Source organism: Lithobates pipiens, unplaced genomic scaffold, assembly GCF_037356315.1.
Source record: "Lithobates pipiens isolate NorthernLeopardFrog02 unplaced genomic scaffold, aLitPip1_a1.2 Scaffold_22, whole genome shotgun sequence".
NCBI classification, from domain to species: Eukaryota; Metazoa; Chordata; class Amphibia; order Anura; family Ranidae; genus Lithobates; species Lithobates pipiens.
Genome location: NW_027507784.1, coordinates 5,425,189 through 5,452,460, shown reverse-complemented (window position 1 = coordinate 5,452,460; position 27,272 = coordinate 5,425,189). Strand labels below are relative to the sequence as shown.

The following is a 27,272-nucleotide window of genomic DNA, read 5'->3' as shown; positions in this document are numbered from 1 at the left end:
AAATGGATGCAATACTTGCAACTTCAAAAGTTTATCATCTCTCTCATGAAAGGGGGAATCACCGACAGTACTAGAAAGGTTATTTCTACAAGAACAGAAGCCAACGCACACACTATCTAATGTATGCAAATATTTAATGTTGGAAAATAAGGACCAGGAGATAAGTTATATAAAAAAAAAATGGGAGGAAGAGCTGGGGATTGATATCCCTATGATTAATGGGAAGAAAACATTCATATTAATATATAAAATATCAATCTCTAATAAGCATCAGGAAAGAAATGATAAATTACTAGCTAGATGGTATAAATGCCCTGTGGACATGCACAAAATAAACCCAGAGAATGAGGACATTTGTGGGAGATGTCGGGCGACAAAGGGCACTTCGTCACATATATGGTATTTTTGCCCGGGGTCCAGACATTTTGGAACAAAATATATGTAGCCGCCACACTTTGGACAAGGTATCTGCTATGTACAAATGTTGTTTTTTACCTCAGGTTAACTTTGACATCAGTCTGGCTGGGCTGTGTAAGAGTTCTGCCTGGTCATGTGTACAGTTAGGTGCACATGACAGGACCAGAACCAGGTCTGGTTGGACGCTTTAGGTATCAGTGTTCCCCGGAGACAATCAGTGGGTGTGTCTGGCCCCGCTGATGAGTCTGGGGAAGGGTACTTAAGATGTTGAAGTCACGTGTTCAGGGTTTATTCGTGAGGCCATAGCTACCTGTTCCTGATTCTGGACCGGGGAAGCCTTGCAAGGGGTCTCAGTCATGGGAGCATGTGTTGCTCCGCAACATGGTTCAGTTGACTAACCCCAATAGACCCGCCTGGTCTGGGGTAAGGATCCATGTGTTCCCAAGTCTCTGAACCGGCTGGTCCGAGGCGCAGTAACTAAGGGAAGATTCAAGGCGTCCGGGTGTGCTCTCGGCTTGGAGGGGCACCCCAGCTCGTGTTTTTTTTTTCTTTTCTTCATAGGAGTGGGTGGTGTATGTTACGTATGTATGTGAGGAAGTGGGGGGGGGCAGTTGTATGAAAAGTGGGGTGAACGAAGACAACAGGGCCATGTACTTAATATAAGATAAATTTAGGGGATAAATCAGAGACCGGAATTGATTTTATGTGTTTGTGCAAAAGCTAAATGTATTCAAATATATTGCTAGATAACAATAGATTTGTAAATGTTGGATAATAATAATTGTAAAAATGCTTTGTTAAATAAGGATTATAAAAAAAAACAAAAAACATGATCAATTTTAGAATTTTTCCTTGCAGACCAGCACTAGTAATATAACCACTTGTCTGGAGGGTTTTACCCCCTTTACCACCATACTGAAGCAGAGCATGATCCCCTCCCTTCAGAGACTGGGCCGCAGAGTAGTATTCCAACATGATAACCACCCCAAACACACCTCCAAGACCACCACTGCCTTGCTATAGAAGCTGAGGGTAAAGGTGATGGACTGGCCAAGCATGTCTCCAGACCTAAACCCCATTGATCATCTGTGGGACATCCTCAAATGGAAGGTGGAGGAGCGCAAGGTCTCCAACATCCACCAGCTCTGTGATGTCATCATGGGGGAGGGGAAGAGGACTCCAGTGGTGACCTGTGAAGCTCTGGTGACCTCCATGCCCAATAGGGTTAAGGCAGTTCTGGAAAATAATAGTGGCCACACAAAATATTGACCCTTTGGGCCCAATTTGAACATTTTCACTTAGGGGTGCACTGACTTTTGTTGCCAGCGGTTTAGACATTAATGGCCGTGTGTTGAGTTATTTTGAGGGGACAGGAAATGTACTCTGTTATACAAGCTGTACAATCACTTCTTTACATTGTAGACAAGTGTCATTTCTTCAGTGTTGTCACATGAAAAGAGAGAAGAAAAGATTTACAAAAGTGGGATGGGGTGTACTAACTTTTTTTTAGATACTGTGTATTTTAAAATAATGATAAAATAATCGATGTATGTGTACATGTATATGCATGTATTTAGAAAGAACCAACAAATGAATTATATAGCAATTCTATTATTATTATTTTCTACCTATTCAATTTTATTTTAAATGTATGATTTATTTTTTTATTATTGTAGCACTAAACCCCGAAGGAGCTGCTGGTTATTTTTGGTCTTACTCTTACCTTTCGTTCTCCTTGTTTTACGACTAGGGGATGTCCCGTGGTAGATGGCCCAGTAACTTGAGACTAAGGATGAGCCGAACACCCCCCTGTTCGGTTCGCACCAGAACCTGCAAACAGACCTAAACTTCGTGTGAACTTTAGAACCCTATTAAAGTCTATGGGACTCGAACGTTCACAATCTAAAGTGCTCATTTTAAAGGGTAATATGCAGGTTACTGTCCTAAAAAGTGTTTGGGGACCCGGGTCCTGCCCCAGGGGACATGGATCAATGAGAAAAAAAGTTTTAAAAACGGCCGTTTTTTCAGGAGCAGTGATTTTAATAATGGTTAGTGAAACAAAAGTGTAATATTCCTTTAAATTTCGTACCTGGGGGGTGTCTATAGTATGCCTGTGAAGGGGCGCATGTTTCTGGGGCTTAGAACTGTCCCTGCACAAAGTGTAATTTCTGCAGGAAAAAAGTCTTTTAAAATCACTTGCAGCTATAATGAATTGTCGGCTCCCCGTAATAGAGAGAACAGTCAATGAGTGTTCTCTGTATTACGGGAGCCGACAATTCATTCATTGATAAAAAAAAAAAAGTGTGGGGGTTCCCCTAAATTCAATTGCGAGGCCCTTCAGGTCTGATATGGATATTAAGGGGAACCCTGCGTCAAATTTTTTTAAAAAAATGACGTGGGGTCCCCCTAAATATCCATACCAGACCCTTTATCCGAGCACGCAACCTGGCAGGCCACAGGAAAAGAGGGGGGATGAGAGAGCGCCCCCCCTCCTGAACCACACCAGACCACATGCCCTCAACATTGGGAGGATGCTTTGGGGGTCTGTGACCCCTCAAAGCATCAAGTCCCCATGTTGATGGGGACAAGGGCCTCATCCCCACAACCCTGGCCGGTGGTTGTGGGGGTCTGCGGGTGGAGGGCTTATCAGAATCTGGAAGCCCCCTTTAACAAGGGGACCCCCAGATCTCAGCCCCCCGTTTAAAATGGTAAGGGGGTACAAAAGTACCCCTACCATTTCACAAAGAAAGTGTAAAAAAATAGTTAAATAAGACAAACACACTTTTGAAAAATTCCTTTATTAAAAATAGGGGGTTGGGCCCCTTAGTTCCAGTGAAATGAACTCTTAGCCCACGTACACACGGTCAGAGATTTTGCCAACCAAATCCGTCGGATTTTGCCCGTCGGATTTAGTCCGACGGATTGTGTCCGAAACTGTTGCATACACACGGTCGGGCCAAGTTGGCGAAAAATCCGATCTTTCAGAACGTGATGACGTAATTTCGTTACGATGGGACTACATTCAGGCTAGTAGCCAATAGCTCTGATGTAGGAATTTGATCTGAGCATGCGTGGCACTTGATCCGATGAAAATGCTCTACACATGATCGGATTAGGTCCGTCCGGCCCAGTTGGTCGGGAAATATTTCCAACATGTTGGAAAATTGGGTCGGACGGAGATTCGGACGGAATCAGTCCGATGCATACCACACAAAGTCGGATTATCTGACGGCACGGTCTGATAGGACACATTCCGACAGATTCTCCGACCGTGTGTACAAGGGCTTAAAGTAATTGTAAAGTCATAAGGTTTTTCATCTTATTTCATTCTATGCATTAAGATAAAAAGCCTTGTGTGTGTAGCAACCTCTCCAGCACCCCTAATAATTACCTGAGCCCCACCTCTGTCCAGAGATGTCCACAAATTCCTCAGTCCTCTGGGACTCTCCCTCCTGATTGGCTGAGACACAGCAGCTGCACCATTGGCTCCCGAGGCTGTCAATCAAAGTCAGTTAGTTATGTGCTAGCACTTTATGCGGGGCACACCAGTACATTATGACGTAACCCTGCAGGGGGGCCCATTTTCTTTTTATTTCAGTGGTGGTTTACTACTGCTTTAGGGGTCGGTGGGGAGTTGTTGGGCATCAACATTTTGATGTGGTGCCCCATGATCTTCAGTTATGCCCCTGAATAACCACATTCCTGACTGGGCATTATATGACATGGAGGCAGGATAACAAGCCAGCGCGTGCCCGCATGGGAGCGCAGCATGGCGATCGATGGTGTGGTGTGTCAGTCTGAAGGAGGCTCTTTATCACGTGATCAGCTGTGTCCAATCATGGCTCATCACAGTGTAAACAGGAAAAGCCGTGTATCGGCTTTCTCTCTATCACCTCTGAGAGACGCGAGCAGAGCAGAGCCGATCAGCTGCTCTCCTAATGGGGGGGTCTGCGCTGATTGACTATGAGTGTATGAGTGCAGACCACCAATGATGCTCACCCATGACCACAAGGTATGCCCACCCATGACCACCAGGGATACCAATCTTTGCCCATCAATGAAGCCAATCAGTGCCCAACAGTAATGCCTGCCAGTGCCTCCTCATCAGTGATTCCTATCAGTGCCATCTATAAGTGTTCATCAGTGCCACCTATCAGTGCCCATCAGTGCTCCCTAACTTTACCTATCAGTGCCACCCATAAGTGCTCATCAGTGCAGCCTTTCAGTGCTCATCAGTGTGGCCTATCAGTGCCCATCAGTGCCACCTATGAGTGCCCATCAGTTCTGCATATCAGTGCCCATCAGTGCCATCCATCAGTGCCCATCAGTGCCACCTATGAGTGCCCATTAGTGCTACATATCAGTGCCCATCAGTGTTGCATATTAGTGCCCATCATCAGTGCCCATCAGCGCCGCTTATCAGTGCTCATCAGTGCTGCATATTAGTGCCTCAGTGCCACCTTATTGGAGCCACCTCATCAGTGCCCATCTGTGAAGGAGAAAACTTACTTATTTACAAAATTTTATAACAGAAACAAAGAAAAACTTAAAAAAAAATGTCAGTGTTTTTTTATTTGTTTAGCAAAAGATAAAAACCATAGAGGTGATCAAATACCACCAAAAGAAATCTCTATTTCTGGGAACAAAATTATAAAAATTTAGTTTGGGTACAGTGTAGCATGATCGTGCAATTGTCATTTAAATAGCGACAGCGATGAAAGCTGAAAATTGGCCTGGGCAGGAGGGGGAGGGGGGACGCCCGGTATTGAAGTGGTTAAAGAAGTTCTAAAGGTGTAAGTAAAAATGTAGTCAAAGGAGAGTGACAATGTTTATTTTAATGCATTCTCTGCATTAGGGTAAAAAACCTTCTGTGCCAGAATTCCCCTCAGACCCCCCCCCCCCCTTATACTTACCCGAGTCTGGTCTTGATCCAGCATTGGCTCTCTTCGCTCTCTCCCTCTCATATGGCAGATTATGATAGCAGCAGTGACAGGGGAATCAACTTCTGTGACAGGGGAGAGGGGGAGGGGACGAGCCACGCTGTCTGCGTCTATGGATGTAGCAACTTGGCTTTGCGACTTGGAATCTGCTTCCTATGGCTCAACACTGAGAAGAAGGGACCCCAAAGTGGGGAGGATCGAGGCTGCTCTGTGCAAAACCTTGGAAGATGATGGCAGCCTGGAAGATGACGGCCTGGAAGATGATGGCAACCTGGAAGATGACGGCAGCCTGGAAGATGACAGCCTGGAAGATGACAGCCTGGAGGATGACGGCCTGGAAGATGATGGCAGCCTGGAAGATGACAGCCTGGAAGATGATGACAGCCTGGAAGATGATGGCAGCCTGGAAGATGACAGCCTGGAAGATGATGGCAGCCTGGAAGATGACAGCCTGGAAGATGACAGCCTGAAAGATGATGGCAGCCTGGAAGATGACAGCCTGGAAGATGATGGCAGCCTGGAAGATGGCGGCCTGGAAGATGACGGCCTGGAAGATGACGGCCTGAAAGATGATGGCAGCCTGGAAGATGACAGCCTGGAAGATGATGGCCTGGAAGATGATGGCCTGGAAGATGACAGCCTGGAAGATGACAGCCTGGAAGATGACGGCCTGGAAGATGACAGCCTGGAAGATGACAGCCTGGAAGATGACGGCCTGGAAGATGACAACCTGGAAGATGACAGCCTGGAAGATGACGGCCTGGAAGATGACAGCCTGGAAGATGACAGCCTGGAAGATGACGGCCTGGAAGATGACAGCCTGGAAGATGACAGCCTGGAAGATGATGGCCTGGAAGATGACAGCCTGGAAGATGACAGCCTGGAAGATGACGGCCTGGAAGATGACAGCCTGGAAGATGACAGCCTGGAAGATGACGGCCTGGAAGATGACAACCTGGAAGATGACGGCCTGGAAGATGACAGCCTGGAAGATGACAGCCTGGAAGATAATGGCAGCCTGGAAGATGACAGCCTGGAAGATGATGGCCTGGAAGATGATGGCCTGGAAGATGACAGCCTGGAAGATGACAGCCTGGAAGATGACGGCCTGGAAGATGACAGCCTGGAAGATGACAGCCTGGAAGATAATGGCAGCCTGGAAGATGACGGCCTGGAAGATGATGGCAGCCTGGAAGATGATGGCAGCCTGGAAGATGACGGCCTGGAAGATGATGGCAGCCTGGAAGATGATGGCAGCCTCAACAGATGGAGATAATGATCCAGGTGATCATACCTATTGGGGTCTGTGTACTTTTTTGATAAAAAATAAACACCTGCAGCATGATGAAGAATGTGAAGATGAGAAGTAAGAAGAAGATTGTCCTCAGTGCAGTGACATGAGCCTGAAGATTTGGACGTGTTGATCCAGAGTCGTTATTCTTCACCCTCCAGACGTGTCTGAGAAGAAAGGAGGAAGTGAGGACCAGGCACAGAAGACTAAGGCCGCGTACACACGCGGGGACTGTTCGCCCAACCTTGTCCGTCAAACAGTTTCAGCGGACAGTCCGCTCAAAATTTGCATGAGCGGACTTGCCTACACATGACGAACGAACAGTCCGCTGAAACCTAGCGCGATGACGTATCGGCACGTACGACGGGACGAAAATTTCGACGTCCAATACACTGCAATGCAACCTTCCGATGTGGAAATCCTTTCTGAGTATGCGCGGAACTTAGTTTGACGAACAAGCCTACACACGGGCGGACTGTCCGCTGAAACAAAGTTTCAGCGGACAGTTTTTCGGAAATTCCAAAAAACTTTGTTCAGCAGACTGTTCGCTGAAACTGTCCGCTGAAGCCCACACACGAGCGGACTGTCCGCGGAAACACTGTTCAGCGGACAAAGTTGGGCGAACAGTCCCCGCGTGTGTACGCGGCCTAAGACAGAATAATGCCTAGAAAGGTCATTGGCACAAAATAGGAGAGACTGACGTTGTAAATGATATAGGTAGCAAGGCTTTCTGTACTGTTCTTAGAAGACTGAATATGACTTTCTTCACTGAAAGCTTGGACATCCAGGACACTCACAATGAACACCCCAAGTGCTGTCAGGAATAGAAGGTGACTCAGGAAATTGGACACAATTCTCTTTATCCAGATGAAGAACCCATAGCTGAGATTGGTGATGGTGGTACAGTAATGAGCCGAGAGCCAGAAGGTCAACCAGAAGTTGTAATATTTCGGAAGTAAAGTGATATCTTATCAACATAGGTGTGGGCAGTTTTTTGAATTAGGGTGTGCACCCCGAAGCTCAAACACACACATGCGTGTGAGTGTCTACATATCTGCATATCTCTGGCCCTGGCACACTGATCTCCCTGCTGCCACACACAGCAATAATGCTAATGCGCACTAAGTGATTAGGGTGTGCCCAGGCACACCCGGCACACCCTGTGCGCACGCCTATGCTTATCAACTAAACGTAGGTTTCTGATATATGAGGAGAACCAACCCTGTAGAACCAACAAGCAAGGGAGTATCAGCTTCACAATCCCCTTCCCCAAAAAGATCACATCGGTGGGACTCAACTTCCCTTTCTTTCTGATGATGTCCAGGTTACCCATCACAATACAAGTGTAAGAAGGGATTGCCAAGCCGAGTCCCAAGACTGAAGAGATCAAAATAGAGATGGAGTCCAGGTACATCATGTTGAGGTTTGGTGTGATCTCCGGACAGAGATGACGGGACACGTCCAGTGATAGCAGACAGAATGATAGATTTAGAATCTCAATGATGGAAAAAGCCTTCAGAGATCCACCTCATGGTTGACTTTGCATAACCGGGATGGATTTTATTTCAATGCCGACATCTAAAGCACGGAGCAACCTGTGTAAACAGTGTTTATATCATTTCCATGGTACCAATGAATTTAACCATTTCAGAGACGAAGGTTGTTAGTCCCTTACTGACCGTTTTGTACATTCAGCAGTCTGACTATTGAGTTTTTTTTTTTACAGAGAAAAATGATCTTTATTGAAGATCATGAAGACAGGACAGAAAGAAGCAAGAACACATCACTTTGCACACTGAAGCAGTGACCACAAGCTATACATAGATAGATTGTGTGGGGGATCACCTGGAAATACATGTACAGTGCCTTGAAAAAGTATTCATACCCTGGAAATTTCACACATTTTTTGATGTTACAACCAAAAACGTAAATGTATTTTATTGGGATTTTATGTGATGGACCAACACAAAGTGTTACATAATTGTGAAGTGGAAGGAAAATGATAAATGATACAAATAAATATGTGAAAAGTGTGTGTGTGAGGGGGGGGTGCACAGAGGCTGCATATGATGGGCATAGGCTGCATATGATGGGCACAGGCTGCATATGATGTGCACAGAGGCTGTATGATGGGCACAGGCTGTATATGATGGACACAGGCTGCATATGATGTGCATAGAGGCTGCATATGATGGGCACAGGTTGCATATAATGGGCACAGGCTGCATATGATGGGCACAGGCTGCATATGATGGGCACAGGCTGCATATGATGAGCATAGAGGCTGCATATGATGGGCACAGGTTGCATATAATGGGCACATGTTGCATATGATGGGCACAGGCTGCACATGATGGGCACAGAGGCTGCACATGATGGGCACAGGCTGCATATGATGGGCACAGGCTGCATATGATGTGGATAGAGGCTGCATATGATGGGCACAGGTTGCATATAATGGGCGCAGGTTGCATATGATGGGCACAGGCTGCACATAATGGACACAGAGGCTGCATTTGATGGGCAAAGGCTGCATTTGATGGGCACAGAGGCAGCATGTGATGGGTAAAAAAAAATATTCAAAAATGTTCTTTAAGTGCGCTGTGTTCGGGCGCCAGACACAGTGCACTATAGGAAGTGCCTCGTCAATGCAATCACAAGATTACAGAAGAGGTGCTTCATTTTCAGGCTTTTGACCTGCTTTGTGGCACAATCCAAAGCGCCAAACAGCTTCCACTCATAGTATTACTGGAGCTTTGTTGTTTAAGTTAAGAGGTTACTTCCAGTTTCCCTGTTCCAGAGGGAAACTGGAGGTGATGTTGGAAGCTCCGTGGAATGCACGGCCTGAGCGGAGCTGCCTGTACAGTAAGTGAGACTACATATGATGGGGCACAGTGAGGCATGACTGAGCAATTACCAGTTAAAGTAGTGCAGTGCCAAATAGAAAAAAATTGGGCTGGTCGTGAAGGGGATAAAATCTTCCTGGGCACAAGTTGTTAAATGTCTATTCCACTTTTTGTGAAAAAATAAATAAATAAATAATAATAATAATAATAAATGCACCCATACTGTATTTATTATTAAAAAAAAAAACACAGTGGGGATCAAATACCTCCAACAGAAAGCTCTATTTGCATGAAAAAAAATGATATAAATTTTGATTGGGTACAGAGTTGCATGACTGAGCAATTATCAGTTAAAGCGCAGTGCCAAAGTATCACAGTGCCAAATAGAAAAATATCGGCTGGTCATGAAGGGGATAAAATCTTCCTGGGCACAAGTTGTTGAAGGTCTGTTCAACTTTTTGTGAAAAAAAAAAATATTAAAAATAATAATAATAATAATAATAATAATAATGCAGCACTATTCCTCGAGCCCCAGGTCCACAAGGAGATAAGGACCTTCTCTACTGGAGGAAGTAACCAATGGGCCACAAGTGCAGGTTTTATTGCACTTGTGGTTCATTTATACCTACGGGTCCATTTGCCACAATTGCAGATGGGACTTGTAATCTTCCATTCATAGATCTGGGGGGGGGGGGGGTTGTAAAAAATAATAAAAATAAATAAATCTGGGATGCTGCGGGCAGAAGTACCCCTTGATTCTGGTTGGGGGGGGGTAGTTTGAGGGTGGAGCACTGTGGAACATGGGTGTAACATGAAACATGGTCAGAAGGTTGGACGATGTCATCTCCAAGCAGATATAAAATCCCCATGTAACCCAATCATCTATCCATTGTACATTATTACATATTTTTTTACATCCTTCAATGTAAGACACAGAAGAAGTCACTGTCTTCAGAAATGTGAGTGTCCCCCCTCCCCCCCACACACACACACATTGTACTCATTGAAAATATAAGAATGCTTCTTACATTACTCAACCTTTTTACAAAGAAAAAATAAATAAAAATATTAGCATATTGAAGAAAAAAAAGCAAGTTTTTTTTTTGTTGCATTTGAGCCCACAAAGCATTGGAGCTGTGATCGGTGGATTGCGGATGTAATGTACGGGCTTCATCAGACTCTTCCTCCAGCCCATGGTCCATATCGAGGTATCCACCTTCTACTAAGGAGCTGGAGAAGGTATCAATGATCTACGGTGACATCAATTCTACTTCAGTGAGAACTAGAGTTCTTCTGGTGAGGTGGAAGATGGGAATTGCGGCGTTTGAAATATGACCGTATCTGGCGGGGGGAGAAGAACCTCACAATCCTGTAAGTCGAGCGGTTTTCAAGGCAATAATATTTGTATTTTATAATTTTATGAATGTTATTAATATTGTATTATTCATATTATATTAAGGCAAAAAATATTTAAAGGAAAACAAGACAGGAGCCGGCGAGAAGAAGAACCCCCCCCCCAATCCAGTAAGTGGGGTGGCTGGTTCTAGGGGTGGAGGGCCGTGGGCCATGTCATTTCAGGTGCTGCACATCTGACAAGACCCAGTGGGTAACAGGACTACATTTTTTTTCGTTTGTTTCGTTTTTCAACATATTTCAAAAAAATGTGTTAATTCGGAAACACGCAATCCCGTTTAACAAATATTTCCGAATATTCCTAAATTCAAAAATTCTGAAATAATAACTATTAAATTATAGGTGCTGGAATTTCCTTTCAAATTTGCCTGTTAGGGAACGTAACGAATACAAATTTATCTTAAAGTTAAGAATTATCCAATGAATTATCAGAAATAATGAATGCTGTATCAGAACAAATGGAACATAACAAATTAATAATAATAAACAACAATAATAATAAAAAACGTTTTATTATTATTATTTATTATTAATTTGTTCCGCTGCATTTGTTTAGATGCGGCATTCGTTATTTCGGATAATTTGTGACTTCGGATAAATTTGTATTCGTTACATTCACTAACAGACAAATTTTAAAGGAAATTCCAACATCTATAAATTAATAGTTATAATTTCGAATTTTCAGATTTTCGTTCTTTTGCATTTTCAGATTTTTGAAGTTTCAAATTTACAAAATCATACATTTTCTGATTTATGAATTTCCAAATTTTCTAAATTATGTATTTATGAATTTTCGAATTTAGGAATTGCGGATCATAACAAATGACCCGAAAAAAAAAATGAACAAATAAAACTAAAACGACCAAATTTTTTGGCAGTGCACAGTGCCGGCCCTTGCCGGGTCCACTGAACTGTCCACTCTGAGGCTCCTCATTCAGCCCGCTCAGCTCCTAGCATTCGGCTTGCAGTATGAAGTCATTAGCGGGCATGGGCGGATTAGGTGTTGCGGACTCAGGATAGGATTGTCTCGGGGATTTCCGGAACTGCACTTTTTACTGGCAGAGTTCGGCTTCTACGGGCATGAAAAAAAGTGCCTGTTTTTATGGGCTGCCCGCAAATCTATGGGCGGTTGGCAATGCCGGTGCACATGTCTACTAAGTTTACCCTCAGTCCAGACTCCATCCAGGCCGTGCCCTCTAGCGTGTTTCGTCCTGCCCACATGGAGATCAACAAAGGTGGTTACAACTTGAAATATGGTCTGAAAGGTGGAGTTACTTTTTTATTTTCTTTGATACCAACAAACCAATAAAAGGGAGATGTGTATATTTCATCTATAATGATTACAAGCAATACCTAAGGGATCAATTGGCAACAGTCAACACGCTATGAAATTTTAACTCCAGTAAATTTGCAAACAATAATTGAAAAACAGTATCAGAGTAAATCAAATTATACAAACTCATTGAAATGTTTTATAAAAAAAAATTAGGATTTTTCATTCTTAGATAAACCAAAATAACATTGAAACTGGTTCCATCCGTCTCATCCAGATACATAGTTAATCTGGTCTGAAAAAGACACAGGTCCAAGTCCATCCAGTCCTGGGTGGTGACTACAAAGATTGTATGAGGATGGTCAGAGCCGGGATAAGGAGAGTCCAGAATATGTGAGCGCCTGGAAAATAAATATTTTCATGTTTTTTTTCTTTTCTGAAACAACCTGAGGCAGATTCTCGTCTACATTGGCCGCCATGCCCGATGAATCTCCATGGCACCACAATAAGGTATCAAATTTCTGCCTTTGCATAGAATTATTAATTATATTATAAATAATAATATTAATAATAATGAAAAGAGAAGTATGGGTTTTGTTTTTGTTTTTTAAATCATACTTACCTACTGTAGGTGGATTCTGCCTCTGCCTCCTGTCGGCTGTAAGACTGAGAACCAAGCGATCAAACACTACCGGTTGCTCGGCTCTCAGGGCTCCCAGAGCAGAGAGCTGGTTACTGTCTGTCACCGCTGTCTGCTCTGCCCAATCCACCCCCATACTTGTGGTCACTGGGGCTCTGGGCTTTGGAGGGGGCGGGATCAGGCGACTCAGGCTCTCAGTGGATCGCTAGGAGGCTGAGCCGGGTGCCGGTCCAGACATGTGGACAGATCCTAACTTCATTGTCGTGATCTTGCCCGAGCCTGGACCGGCTATGACGTCAGCCAACAGCAGGCTTCAGCCCACTGTCTGCTGAAAATGGGTTACTGGAGTGCAGAGCAGACCGCGCTCCTGTGATCCATAGGAGAGGTACAAGCTGAACACGCTTAGGACATGTATCGCCTACGGTGGTCCACATGGCGGTTTTGTCTTCACATTGCAAAACATTTTGAAACACTGTAGGTAAAAATTTTCATGACACCCAAATCTATTTGTCTACTCCTCACCTCACTCCTTCAGTCTCCTCTCGCATTACTAACTGACATATCAGCATGGATGTCGCCCCACTTCCTTAAACTAAATCTCTCTAAAACTGAGCTATTAATATTCCCCCCCACCCAACCATGACTTTTCCATCAAAATCAATGCAACCGTCAGTGCCTCCTCTCACGCCCGGGTACTCGGTGTAATCCTAGACTCTTACTTGTCATTTCAGCCACAAGTCCAATCTTTGTCAAAAGTTTCTACAATTCACCTCCTAAACATCTCTACAATTCACCCTTTTTTAACAAATGAAACCACCAATCTCCTCATTCACTCCCTTGTTATCTCTTGTCTTGACCGCTCAGTGTCTGCCAACCTTCCCCTCCAATCCCTACACTGGCTCCCAATCAGTGTCTGCCAACCCTCCCCTCCAATCCTTACACTGGCTCCTAATCAGTGTGCACCACCCCTCTCCTCCAATCCCTACACTGGCTCCCAATCAGTGTCCACCAACCCTCTCCTCCAATCCCTACACTGGCTCCTAATCAGTGTCCACCACCCCTCTACTCCAATCCTTACACTGTCTCCCAATCAGTGTCCACCAACCCTCTCCTCCAATCCCTACACTGGCTCCCAAACATTGTCCACCAATCCTCTCCTCCAATCCCTACACTGGCTCCCAATCAGTGTCTACCAACCCTCTCCTCCAATACCTACACTGGCTCCCAATCACTGTGTGCCACCCCTCTCCTCCATTCCCTACACTGGCTCCCAATCAGTGTGCACCAACCCTCTCCTCCAATCCCTACACTGGCTCCCAATCAGTGTCCACCACCCCTCTCCTCCAATCCTTACACTGTCTCCCAATCAGTGTCCACCAACCCTCTCCTCCAATCCCTACACTGGCTCACAATCATTGTCCACCAATCCTCTCCTCCAATCCCTACACTGGCTCCCAATCAGTGTCTAGCAACCCTCTCCTCCAATACCTACACTGGCTCCCAATCACTGTCTGCCACCCCTCTCCTCCATTCCCTACACTGGCTCCCAATCAGTGTGCACCAACCCTCTCCTCCAATCCCTACACTGGCTCCCAATCAGTGTCCACCACCCCTCTCCTCCAATCCTTACACTGGCTCCCAATCAGTGTCCACCACCCCTCTCCTCCAATCCTTACACTGTCTCCCAATCAGTGTCCACCAACCCTCTCCTCCAATCCCTATACTGGCTCCCAATCAGTGTCCACCAACCCTCCCCTCCAATCCCTACACTGGCTCCCAATCAGTGTCCACCACCCCTCTCCTCCAATCCTTACACTGTCTCCCAATCAGTGTCCACCAACCCTCTCCTCCAATCCCTACACTGGCTCCCAATCAGTGTCCACCAACCCTCCCCTCCAATCCCTACACTGGCTCCCAATCAGTGTCCACCACCCCTCTCCTCCAATCCTTACACTGTCTCCCAATCAGTGTCCACCAACCCTCCCCTCCAATCCCTACACTGGCTCCCAATCAGTGTCCACCAACCCTCCCCTCCAATCCCTACACTGGCTCCCAATCAGTGTCCACCACCCCTCCCCTCCAATCCCTACACTGGCTCCCAATCAGTGTCCACCACCCCTCTCCTCCAATCCTTACACTGTCTCCCAATCAGTGTCCACCAACCCTCTCCTCCAATCCTTACACTGGCTCCTAATCAGTGTCCACCAACCCTCCCCTCCAATCCCTACACTGGCTCCCAATCAGTGTCCACCACCCCTCTCCTCCAATCCTTACACTGTCTCCCAATCAGTGTCCACCAACCCTCCCCTCCAATCCCTACACTGGCTCCCAATCAGTGTCCACCAACCCTCCCCTCCAATCCCTACACTGGCTCCCAATCAGTGTCCACCACCCCTCTCCTCCAATCCTTACACTGTCTCCCAATCAGTGTCCACCACCCCTCTCCTCCAATCCTTACACTGTCTCCCAATCAGTGTCCACCAACCCTCTCTTCCAATCCTTACACTGGCTCCCAATCAGTGTCCACCAACCCTCTCCTCCAATCCTTACACTGGCTCCTAATCAGTGTCCACCACCGCTCTCCTCCAATCTTTACACTGGCTCCCAATCACCCAGAGAATAAATTTCAAAATACTAACCACAACATACAGTACAACCCACATGCACAACTCTGCCCCGAGCTACATCACCAATCTTTTCTCCAAATATCACCCAAACTCTCCTCTCCGCTCTTCTCAAGACCTCCTACTCTCAAGCTCTCTTGTTTCCTCCTCTCACACTAGTCTCCAGGATTTCTCCAGATCCTCTCCCATCCTCTGGAACTCCTCCGGTCCGGCTATCCCCTACTCTTGCTACCTTCAGGCGATCCCTGAAAACTCATCACTTCAGGGAAGTCTATCACGTCTTCAACTGATCTCCTACCACTTCCCCCAGCTCATTCCCCACAGTTACAACCTTCTGTACCACCTGCCCCACCCTATTAGATTGTAAGCTCTTCTGAGCAGGAACCTCTTAATCCTCTTGTATTTTATATTATTATAACTGTATTGTCTACCTTTTTATATTGTAAAGTGCTATGTAAACTGTTGGCGCTATATAAATCCTGAATAATAATAATAATAACAATAACAATAATAATAATGCAAGGTCTCAAAGTCTTGGATATTAAAATAAATAATAATTAATTCTAAATAACCCTCCATCCATCACCCCAAACACTCTCCAATCCTTGTGTTCTTTATAAAACTGGCAGCAAAATATCAATATCACAATTCAGGAAGACATCAATCCATTTCCATATCTGCTACCACGATTACAATTTCATGGATCATCGCCCCCTGGAGAAATTTACAAGCATTGCAAATAATTAGATAGTTACATAAAAGCTGAGGTTGAAAAAAGAAAAAAAGTCATCAAGTCCAATGTTGTGTGATTATATGTCAGTATTACATTGTATATCATGTATGTTGCGGTCGTTCAGGTGATTATCTAATAGTTTTTTGAAACTATCGATGTCCCCCGCTGAGACCACTGCCTGTGGAAGGGAATTCCACATCCGTGCCGCTCTTACAGTAAAGAACCCTCTACGTAGTTTAAGGTTAATCCTCTTTTCTTCTAATTTTAATGAGTGGCCACGAGTCTTGTTATACTCCCTTCTGCAGAAACGTTTTCTCCCTGTTGTGGGGTCACCAGTCTGGTATTTATGTATTGTGGGGTCACCAGTCCGGTATTTATATATTGTGGGATCACCAGTCTGATATTTATATATTGTGAGGTCCCCAGTCTGGTATTTATATATTGTGGGGTCACCAGTCTGGTATTTATATAATGAAATCAGAGAGAATAAGTTCAGAGCTCACAACCTTTCCTCATAACTAATATCCTCCAGACCCTTTATTAGCTTTGTTGCCCTTCTTTGTAGTCGCTCCATTTCCAGTACATCCTTCCTGAGGACTGGTGCCCAGAACTGGACAGTATACTCCAGGTGCGGCTTTTTTGATCCCCTTTTAATGCCAGTATTCTGTTTGCTTTGTTAGCAGCAGCTTGGCATTGCTGAGCCCATCATCTACTAGGACCCCCAGGTCCTCCTCCATCCTAGATCCCCCCAGAGGTTCCCTTCCCCCCAGTCTATAGATTGCATTCAGATTTTTGCCACCCAAATCCATTATTTTACATTTTTCCACATTGAACCTCATTTGCCATGCAGTTGCCCCTCCCCCCATTCATTTGTTCAGATCGTTTTGCAAGGTTTCCACATCCTGTGGAGAAGTTATTGCCCTGCTTAACTTAGTATTGTCCGCAAATACAGAGATTGAGCTGTTTCCCCCATCCCCATCCTCCAGGTCATTTATGAACAAATTAAACAGGATTGGTCCCAGCACAGAACCCTGGGGGACCCCACTACCCACCCCGACCATTCCGAGTACTCCCCATTTATCACCACCCTCTGAACTCGCCCTTGTAGCCAGTTTTCAATCCATGTACTCACCCTATGGTCCATGCCAACGCACCTTATTTTGTATAGTAAACATTTATGGGGAACTGTGTCAAATGCTTTATCAAAATCCAGATACACCACGTCTACGGGCCTTCCTTTATCTAGATACACCACGTCTACGGGCCTTCCTTTATCCAGATACACTCCGTCTACGTTCCTTCCTTTATCCAGATACACCACATCTACGGGACTTCCTTTATCTAGATACACCACGTCTACGGGCCTTCCTTTATCCAGATACACCACATCTACGGGACTTCCTTTATCCAGATACACTCCGTCTACGGACCTTCCTTTATCTAGATACACCACGTCTACGGACCTTCCTTTATCTAGATACACCATGTCTACGGGCCTTCCTTTATCTAGTTACACCACGTCTACGAGCCTTCCTTTATCTAGATACACCACATCTACGGGCCTTCCTTTATCTAGATACACCACATCTACGGGCCTTCCTTTATCTAGATACACCACGTCTACGGGCCTTCCTTTATCTAGATATACCATGTCTACGGACCTTCCTTTATCTAGATACACCACGTCTATGGGCCTTCCTTTATCTAGTTACACCACGTCTACGAGCCTTCCTTTATCTAGATACACCACATCTACGGGCCTTCCTTTATCTAGATATACCACGTCTAAGAGCCTTCCTTTATCTAGATACACCACGTCTATGGGCCTTCCTTTATCTAGTTACACCACGTCTACGAGCCTTCCTTTATCTAGTTACACCACGTCTACAGGCCTTCCTTTATCTAGATACACCACGTCTATGGCCTTCCTTTATCTAGATACACCACGTCTACGGGCCTTCCTTTATCTAGTTACACCACGTCTACGGGCCTTCCTTTTTCTAGATACACCACATCTACAGGCCTTCCTTTATCTAGATACAACACGTCTACGGGCCTTCCTTAATCCAGATACACCACGTCTACGGGCCTTCCTTTATCTAGATACACCACGTCTACGGGCCTTCCTTTATCTAGATACACCACGTCTACAGGCCTTCCTTTATCTAGTTACACCACGTCTACGGGCCTTCCTTTATCTAGTTACACCACGTCTACGGGCCTTCCTTTTTCTAGATACACCACGTCTACGGGCCTTCCTTTATCTAGATACACCACGTCTACGGGCCTTCCTTTATCTAGATACACCACGTCTACGGGCCTTCCTTTATCTAGATACACCACGTCTACGGGCCTTCCTTTATCTAGTTACACCACGTCTACGGGCCTTCCTTTATCTAGTTACACCACGTCTACGGGCCTTCCTTTTTCTAGATACACCACATCTACAGGCCTTCCTTTATCTAGATACAACACGTCTACGGGCCTTCCTTAATCCAGATACACCACGTCTACGGGCCTTCCTTTATCTAGATACATCACGTCTATGGGCCTTCCTTTATCTAGATATACCACTTCTACAGGCCTTCCTTTATCTATCTGGCAACTCACTTCCTCATAGAAGGTTAGTAGATTGGTTTGGCAAGAACGATTCTTCATGAATCCATGCTGATTACTGCTGATGATACCGTTCTCATTACTAAAATCTTGTATATAGTCCCTTGTCATCCCCTCCAAGAGTTTACATACTATTGATGTTAGGCTGATTGGTCTGTAATTCCCAGGGATGTATCTCGCCCCTTTTTTAAATATTGGTGCTACATTGGCTTTTCTCCAATCAGCTGGTACCATTCCAGTCAGTAGACTGTTCTTAAAAAAACCCACTTCAACCCACCCCAGTCAATTTTTGGCTTTCTTTCCATCCTAGACATCAAAACTCTTATCTTCGAGGTGTCCCCAATTCCTTCCACTTTTTTCACTCTTTTTTTCTCTTTGTTTTCACTCTTCACCTTATTTTTCTACACTTAATAGGACACTTTGGGATGTATTTATAAAAAAAACAAAAAAAAACTGTTTATCTTCATGCAAAACCACATATGTTCTGTGTGAATGCCAGCAAAATTGAGTGTTTTTCGGCTATTTTCTCTCCGGGTCAGACGTTCTTTATTCATAACAGTAGCATGAATCAGGAAAATACCACATTATGGCCACTTGATGGAGCTGATGATTATAGAAGATAAATATTTATTTTACGATTATTTACGATAATTGCCAGCTCCATCTATTGGTCATAATGTGGTATTTTCCTGATTCAAGATACTCTTCAAGATACTCTTATGAAAATTTTATTTGTTTTATAAATACTCCCTCATATGTCCATAGGTCGGGGTTTGTTTTTTTTGATGGTTCAGTGCTGCAAAGGGACAATGTTATTCTAACAAACCTCATTCCTAACAAACATCTCACAAGGGACTTATCACCGTGATGAGTCATGAAAACTGTTATGGCCACTTATCACTGGAATTTTCACCATTTATCACACTATATTCTACATCTGAGTTTCAAGAGTCAGGGTGACAACTCAGGAGGACAATTGAAAAGTCTGTTGTCACCCCACAACAGGACGTGTCTGAACAGGGACTTTCATGGCAGGATCACCAAGGATTCAATTCATTTGGCTTAAATAACAAAGAGTTTGTCAGTTTCTCTCATCCCTACTTATTATAACAATATAAAGAAAGTCCAAAAACTTACTATTGATGGTGGAAGAGGCGGATTCTGTAGAGGATAAAAACAGATAACAGGTCAAAGGTATATAGATTGTATTATTTACTGATTACATCAGATAATCAAAACTTTAGTAGCCTGAGTACCGCTGATTAGTCCAACCGTTCGCCACTTAGCGACCGCCCACAATGTACTGCGGATGGGCGGCTGTTGTAAGTAAAGTGAAGTACCCGTATGTCACTGCCTACTTCTGGGCTTCGGTTGGCACTCACTGTGATTGTACGCAGGGGAAACCTGTCAGCAAGTCCTGGCCAATGATCAAAGATTTACGGCTGGGACCCGCTGATCGGCTGTGTCCAATCACAACCCAGAGCTCTGTGTCGACAACACAGAACTGTGCACAGAGGGAACAATTTGTCAGTTTCTCATCCGGTGGCAGCGCCCGGGATGAGAACCTGTCAGTGGAATAGGAGAACTTTGGCTTCATTCCCTGAGCTGCTTGTTGTATCCTCCTGACAGCGAAACATGGCTCGGCTGCACGAATCGCCGTCATGCTACGTCGGTACCCAGGGCCGTCTTTAATATTGATTGGACCCTGTGCAAAATTTTTCTTGCCCGGCCCAAATGCAATTTCCCTCTCCACCTTCTCTGAGACATACAATAAATAGCAGCTAGACTTAAAATCAGTTTTCTGTATCAGATCAGGCAGCAATTGCGATTGGTTGCCAGCAGCTACAGCATATCATTACTGCTTACTGACTGGTTGCTAGAGGTTACAGCACATGTTACGGCTCACTGATTAGTTGCTAGAGGTTACAGCACATTGCCTCCTCACAGCAGGGGAGCATGATATACATAGGAATGCCACCTTTATTTACATATAAATGCCGCCAAACGCAGCTATTTACTTAGTATTGTCACCGCTATTTACATACGAATGCCGGTTATATACATGTAAACACAGGGTCTGCAGGTGAGTCACCTGTACACAACAATAGGGCAGAGCTGGGCAGCATTAGTAACATCACTTCGCACTGAGATATCAGGACACAGCACGGGACTAAAACTTCAAGAGACAAGGGAATTTAAACCTTGGCAAGAATGAGGCAGCTGTTTTGGGCCCCACAACAATGACAGGGCCCCCTTTGCCCTGCCTTAAAGACGGCCCTGTCGTTACCATAGACAGCCACTAATAAAAAAGCCATAAATCCTTTTTTTTTTTTAGACACTATAACTTTTGCGCAAACCAATCAACATAAGCTTGAAGCTATTTTTTATTTTTTTTTACCAAAAATATGTAGAAGAATACGTATCGGCCTAAACTGAGGAAAAAAATCATTTTTTTATATATTTTTGGGGGATATTTATTATAGCGAAAAGTAAAAAATATTGTTTCTTTTTTAAAATTGTCGCTCTTTTTTTTTTTGATTATGGGGCAAAAAATAAAAACCGCAGAGGTGATCAAATACCACCAAAAGAAAGCTCTAGTTATGGGAAAAAAAAGACGTCAATATTGTTTGGGAACCACGTCGCAAGATCGCGCAATTGTCAGTTAAAGCGACGCAGTGCCGAATCGCAAAAAGTGCTCCGGTCTTTGGGCAGCCAAATGGTCCGGGACTGAAGTGGTTAACTGACTATTTAGGACCAGGACTTCCTGTACCACTCATTTTTATTGCACAGTTTGGGCTGTTACAGGAAGTGGAAAAAAACACTGGACCTACTGGCAGGATCATCGGGTAATAAAACTATTTCAGTCTTTATTATTTTATGGTGCAAACAATAAAACACCCCGGAGGTGACCAAATACCACCAAAAGAAAGCTCTATTTGTGGGGGAAAAATGATACAAATGTTGTTTGGGTGCAGCGTTGCATGACCGCGCAATTGTCAGTTAAATAATGACCTGCTCATGAAGTGGGGTAAATCTTCCGGAGGTCAAGTGGTTAAAAATGATAATACCAAAATTATTACGTAAAATTGTACAATGACTCCAGCGTTGTTTCTATTTCTTCTTGCTGGAGGCCACCATTTTGCTGAAGCCCAGAGTCCCTGAACAGCAGTAAATCTTAAGACGGTCGGTAGATCCGCCTCCAGTGACTGATTGTCAGCACAATGCCAAAAATGGAGATCAACTGAGCATGTGCAGAACAGGGTGAGACATTGCATTACTGGATTTTAACCAGCTTCAGCCCAGGAAGATTTTACCCCCTTCATGACCAGAGCACTTTTTTCGATTCGGCACATCATCACTTTAACTGACTATACGACTATTTAACTAATTGCGCGGTCGTGCGACGTGGCTCCCAAATAAAATTGATGTCCTTTTTTATCCCCCACAAATAAAGCTTTATTTTGGTGGTATTTGATCACCTTTGCAGTTTTTTTTTTTTGCGCTATAAACAAAAATAGTGCGACAATTTTGAAAAAAAATACAATATTTTTTACTTTTTGCTATAATAAATGTCCAAAAAAATAAATAAATGTCTTTATGAGTTTAGGCCAAAATGTATTCTTCTACATATTTTTAGCAAAAAATAAAATAAAAATCAGAATAAGCGTGTATTGATTGGTTTGCGCAAAAGTTATAGCATCTACAAAATAGGAAGGATAGCTATATTGCATTTTTATTATATATTTATTTTGCACTAGTAATGGCGGCGATCTGCAATTTTTAGCGGAACTGCGGCATTGCGGTGGACAGATCGGACACTTTTTTGGGACCAGTGACATTTTATACAGTGATCAGAGCTAAAAAATACCCAGTGATTACTGTATAAATGTCACTGGCAGGGAAGGGGTTAACACTAGGGGGCGATCAAGGGGTTAAGTGTTCCCTGGGGAGGTGTTTCTAACTGTGGGGGGAGGGGACTGACTGGAGGAGGAGGAGGAGACAGATCACTGTTCCTGGTCACTAGGAACAGAAGATCTCTCTCTCCTCCCCTAACAGAGCGGGGATCTGTCTGTTAACAGATCCCCGTTCTGGCTCTCTGTGAAGCGTTCGTGGGTGGCCGGCAGACATCGCAGCCGCCAGCGCATGCCCCTTGTAGCTTCTTAAAGCGGACATCGTACAATGTCAGCGTCCTGCACAGTCGTGCCAACCTGCCGCAGTACAGCTGCAGTGGCTGGTCGACAAGAAGTTTAACCCCCAAAGACTAAACTTTCACCTGAACCATGGGGCTGATTTCTCTGATTCCATCCAGTTCCGTGCGCAAATATATTTATGTCTTTGAATGAATGAATAACTTGTATAGCGCTACATATGTGAACGAAATCGCCTCAGGGCGCTTTTCCTGCCAGTGTCCGTCTGGGTCTTCGGAGGAGATGGGTCTTGAGCTTCTTCCTGAAGGCCAGATGGTTTTCTTAGTTGAGTGGATGTCCGCGGGAAGAGCGTTCCATAGACGTGGTCCTTGGACTGCGAACCTTCGCTCGCCTTTTCATTTGTAACGGGTCTTGGGGATGTGGAGGAGGTTCTGGTTAGTTGACCCGGAGAGGGCGACCTGGGGGTGTAGTGCTTTATTTTGTTGCAGAGGTATTGCGGGGCTTTTCCTTGTGTACATTGTTGAGTGAGGCAGAGGGTCTTGAATGTAACTCGGTCCTTCATGGCTAGGCAATGGATGGTCCTCAGGGACGGGGTGATTGATTCCCATGGGGGTTTTTTTTTCCAGTTACCGGTTTGGCTGCTGTGATCTGGATGATTTGTAGACTTAAAATGTGGTATTTTGGAAGTCCTATGTAGAGGGAATTTGCGTAGTCGAGTCAGGAATGGATGATTGTTCCAACTTAGTTCATAGTTAGTAAGGTTGAATAAAGACATCAGTCCATCCAGTTCAACCTGAGTGATGCCGCGTACACACGGTCGGAGAATCCGTCGGAATGTGTCCTATCGGACCGTGTCGTCAGATAATCCGACTGGGGGTGGTCTGCATCGGACTGATTCCATCCGAATCTCCGTCGGACCCAATTTTCCAACATGTTGGAAATATTTCCCAACCAACTGGGCCGGTCGGACGTAACCCGATCATGTGTAGCGAATTTTGATCAGACCAAGTGCCACGCATGCTCAGATCAAATTCCTACATCAAAGCTATTGGCTACTAGCCTGAATCTAGTCCCATCGTAATGAAATTACGTCATCACGTTCTGAAAGATCAGATTTTTCGACAACTTAGTCTGACCATGTGTATGCAACAGTTTCGGACACAATCTGTTCCGTCAAGACTAAATCTGACTGACTTGGTTGTGGAAATCTCCGACCGTGTGTACAGGGGCTGAGTGTGTACAATTGTCCCTATCCCTGTACATTTCACACTCAGTCCCTACTCTCAAGAAGCCCACAATCCAAGGTTCCCATTCATATACTAGGGGCCAATTTTGGACAGAAGCCAACTAGCCTACCTGCATATCTTTGGAGTGTGGGAGGAAAGCGGAGTATCCGGAGGAAACCCATGTGGGCACAGGGAGAACATGCAAACTCCAGGCAGGTAGTGTCATGGTTGGGATTTGAACCAGCGATCCTTTTTACTGCTAGGTGAGAGTGCTACCCACTACACCACTGTGCCGCCCACTACACCACTGTGCCGCCCACTACACCACTGTGCCGGCAACTTCTGCTGCTGTATCTCCTTCCGGGATGAAGGGGATGAGTCTACGCAATAAACCAAGAAGGTAATGGGATCCTCTGACCACTGATCCTATTAGTGGATCCATCGTCATGTCTGAGTCAAAGATGACTCCGAGGCTTTTGGCTTCAATGCTGCGGGTGATGGGTTGTCCGAGGATGGTGAGTGGTGTGGGCATTGTGCCAGGGTCCTTGTTTCGGTTTGCGTAGAGGAAGAGGAGTTCTGTTTTGGATTCGTTGAGTTTGAGGGAGCTCTCCATCATCCAATCGTCGATCGATGAGAGACAGTTTTCCAGTGCCTGGTATTGGTCTTTTTTGTTGGTGATGCGTAGGTAGAGTTGGATGTCATCCACGTAGTGCTGATGATTTTGAGGAGTTACTATTTCCCATATCCCTGTATATTGCGTTCTAAAGGATGCTCATCTAAAAGATGTTAGAAATTATCAACACCTCCCGATCACTATCAGAGTTCCCCTTTCATCTCTCTTCCTGCTCCCTGATTGGTCCATGTCCTAATCTATTTTACATTGTAGAGGAATTAGTGATGTCCGGGAGACATACAACAACCTCCTGTGTCCAAGTCCTCTGCCCTCCTGGAATAATCTCTGTTCTAGAAGGAGTTCTGGTGCTATGGGATCATTTGGGGATTATTCTCAATAAACAGATAAAAATCATCAAGCATAAAAATAATAATAATAATAATAAGAAGAATCCAAACACAAGTTTACCTGATCGTCTAATCGGTCCAATATTTATAGGATCGGAGGAATCATAACCCTTGGGGAATCCAATTCCATCACTGGGACTCCCTGCTCTGGAGCAGACCTGGAAACAAACAAGACCATTAGAGTGATTCTAAAAGTTACAAATTTTTATCCTAATGCATTTCCTGCATGGAGGTAAAAAAATGTTCACTAGTAGTATACCCTCACCCCCTTTATATCTACCCGAGTCCTATCTTGATCCAGCAATGTGCCCATCTGCAGCGCCACTGGTCTCTCTCTCTCTCTCTCTCTCTCTCTCTCTCTCTCTCTCTCTCTCTCTCTCTCTCTCTCTCTCTCTCTCTCCAGAGATAGCAGAAGGAACCAATGGCCCTTGCTGCTGTCAATCAAATCCTGTGAGGAGGGACCGGAGGCGGGGTCCAAGCCACGTTGTGTGTGTCTATAGATGCACAAAGCCCGACTCAGGAGTGAGCCCACAGGTGTACCACCATAGGAAGCAGCTTCCTATGGTGACAAACACAGAGATGAGGAGGATCTAAAACCACTGGAGGAGTTTAAACAGTTAAAAAGGGGCATATTTTTGGAGATGTTACGGAGGTAAAGTCTACAATATTTGGACGGCGATTGGATTTGGGGCTGAGAGGACAGGTCGGAGTCCAGGATCACCCTGACATGAGGGGAGGGACTGATAGTTATCACTCACATTGATCATGCACCTTGCAGTGCAACACATTCCCAACTTTGTTTAAAATCGTATCAGTGGTGGACCATCCATAGGGAGCACGGGAGCCACCCCACCCCATTCAGTCACAATTATTTTTTTTTAAACTGGCCCTTTAAAAAAAATACAAAAAAGTCCTTAAGTGCACTGTGTTCAGACGCCGGACACAGTGCACTATGGGAAGCAGCACGTCTATGCAATCATGAGATTGCAGACGTGGCACTTCAGTTGCAGGCTTTTGTCCTGCTTGAGGCGCTTTCCGAAGCACCGTGTAGCTCCCGCCCGGTGCTCATAGTATCTATTACTATGGCCAGGCGATTTGATTTCCATCTGAGTTTGATGTCACTTCCTGTTTTCTCTCTCCCATTGCGCCCCAGAGAAAGTATGAGGAGTGGAAGGAGACAGCGCAGGAGAGGACAACAAAGAAAGGCAAGTGCCGCTGTGCTCCCATGGAGAACGGGGGGGAGGGGGGTTTGATGTGACACAAGCTGCATTTAATGGGAAACAGGCTGCATTTAATGGGACACAGGCTTAATTTGGTGGGTCACTTTTATTCTGATTACAAGCAATGTAAATATCGCTTGTAATAGAGAAAAAGCATGACAGGACCTCTTAAATATGAGATCTGGGGGGTCAAAAAGATCTCACATCTCATTTTCACACTAAAATGCAAAAAAAAAAAAAATTCCCCTTTAAGAGCTGTGGGCGGAAGTGACGTTTGACGTCGCTTCCACCCTCCAATGCTATTGAGCTGAGTGGGGGGCCATCTTCCCCTCACTCAGCATCCAGGCTCAGAGGAGGGCGGACGCGATTATCTCGGCTTCGTTAAGCAGTGGAGATGACCGGAGTGTGGCAGGGGGGTTCTCTCTCCCGCCCCCCGATAAAAGTGATCTTGGAGCGAATATGCAGCAGAGACCACTTTTATCTGAAAGCGGAATGCCCGCTGAAAAAGAGGATACCGGGGTCATGGCGGCTATCTGCTGCCATAACAATGATACTCCTTTTCAAACTGCCGACATATAATGACAGTAAGTGGTTAACATTGTGTTCGAGGCGCAGAGTACTGTGCCCTGAACCTGTCCACTTTTAATTAGCGAATCAAACTTTGCCACGCGCCACTTGCAGTTTCATGTCACATCGATATTCCTCTTGAACGCATTTCTGGTATCTGTGGCTCATAAAATGGTGGGTTCTGCAGCGATTACCAGTTGGGTCCTGGAAACATCAATCGAGCGTACATATTCACCAGCACACTATGGATCGGCAATTTTTCATCCAAAAGGTTTAATGGAAAGGATCACATCACAAA

The 27,272-nt window shown here is 44.9% G+C and overlaps 1 protein-coding gene across 49 annotated transcripts in view; it reads right to left on the bottom strand.

The window, feature by feature from the left end:
• Window positions 1–27,272, bottom strand: part of LOC144000334 (uromodulin-like) — a 205,319-nt gene that overhangs the window by 80,737 nt on the left and 97,310 nt on the right. For 48 of the 49 annotated variants that reach the window (XM_077494127.1, XM_077494079.1, XM_077494095.1 and 45 more), the window contains 3 exons: window positions 25,249–25,345; window positions 19,931–19,954; window positions 12,160–12,581 (listed from right to left, as the gene is read on the bottom strand). In XM_077494127.1, coding sequence (XP_077350253.1) covers window positions 12,520–12,581; window positions 19,931–19,954; window positions 25,249–25,345 — 183 coding nt within the window. In that variant the 3' untranslated portion in view covers window positions 12,160–12,519. Of the gene's footprint in view, window positions 1–12,159; window positions 12,582–19,930; window positions 19,955–25,248; window positions 25,346–27,272 lie in introns of those variants that run through there. The other variant, XM_077494080.1, reaches the window with a different exon arrangement.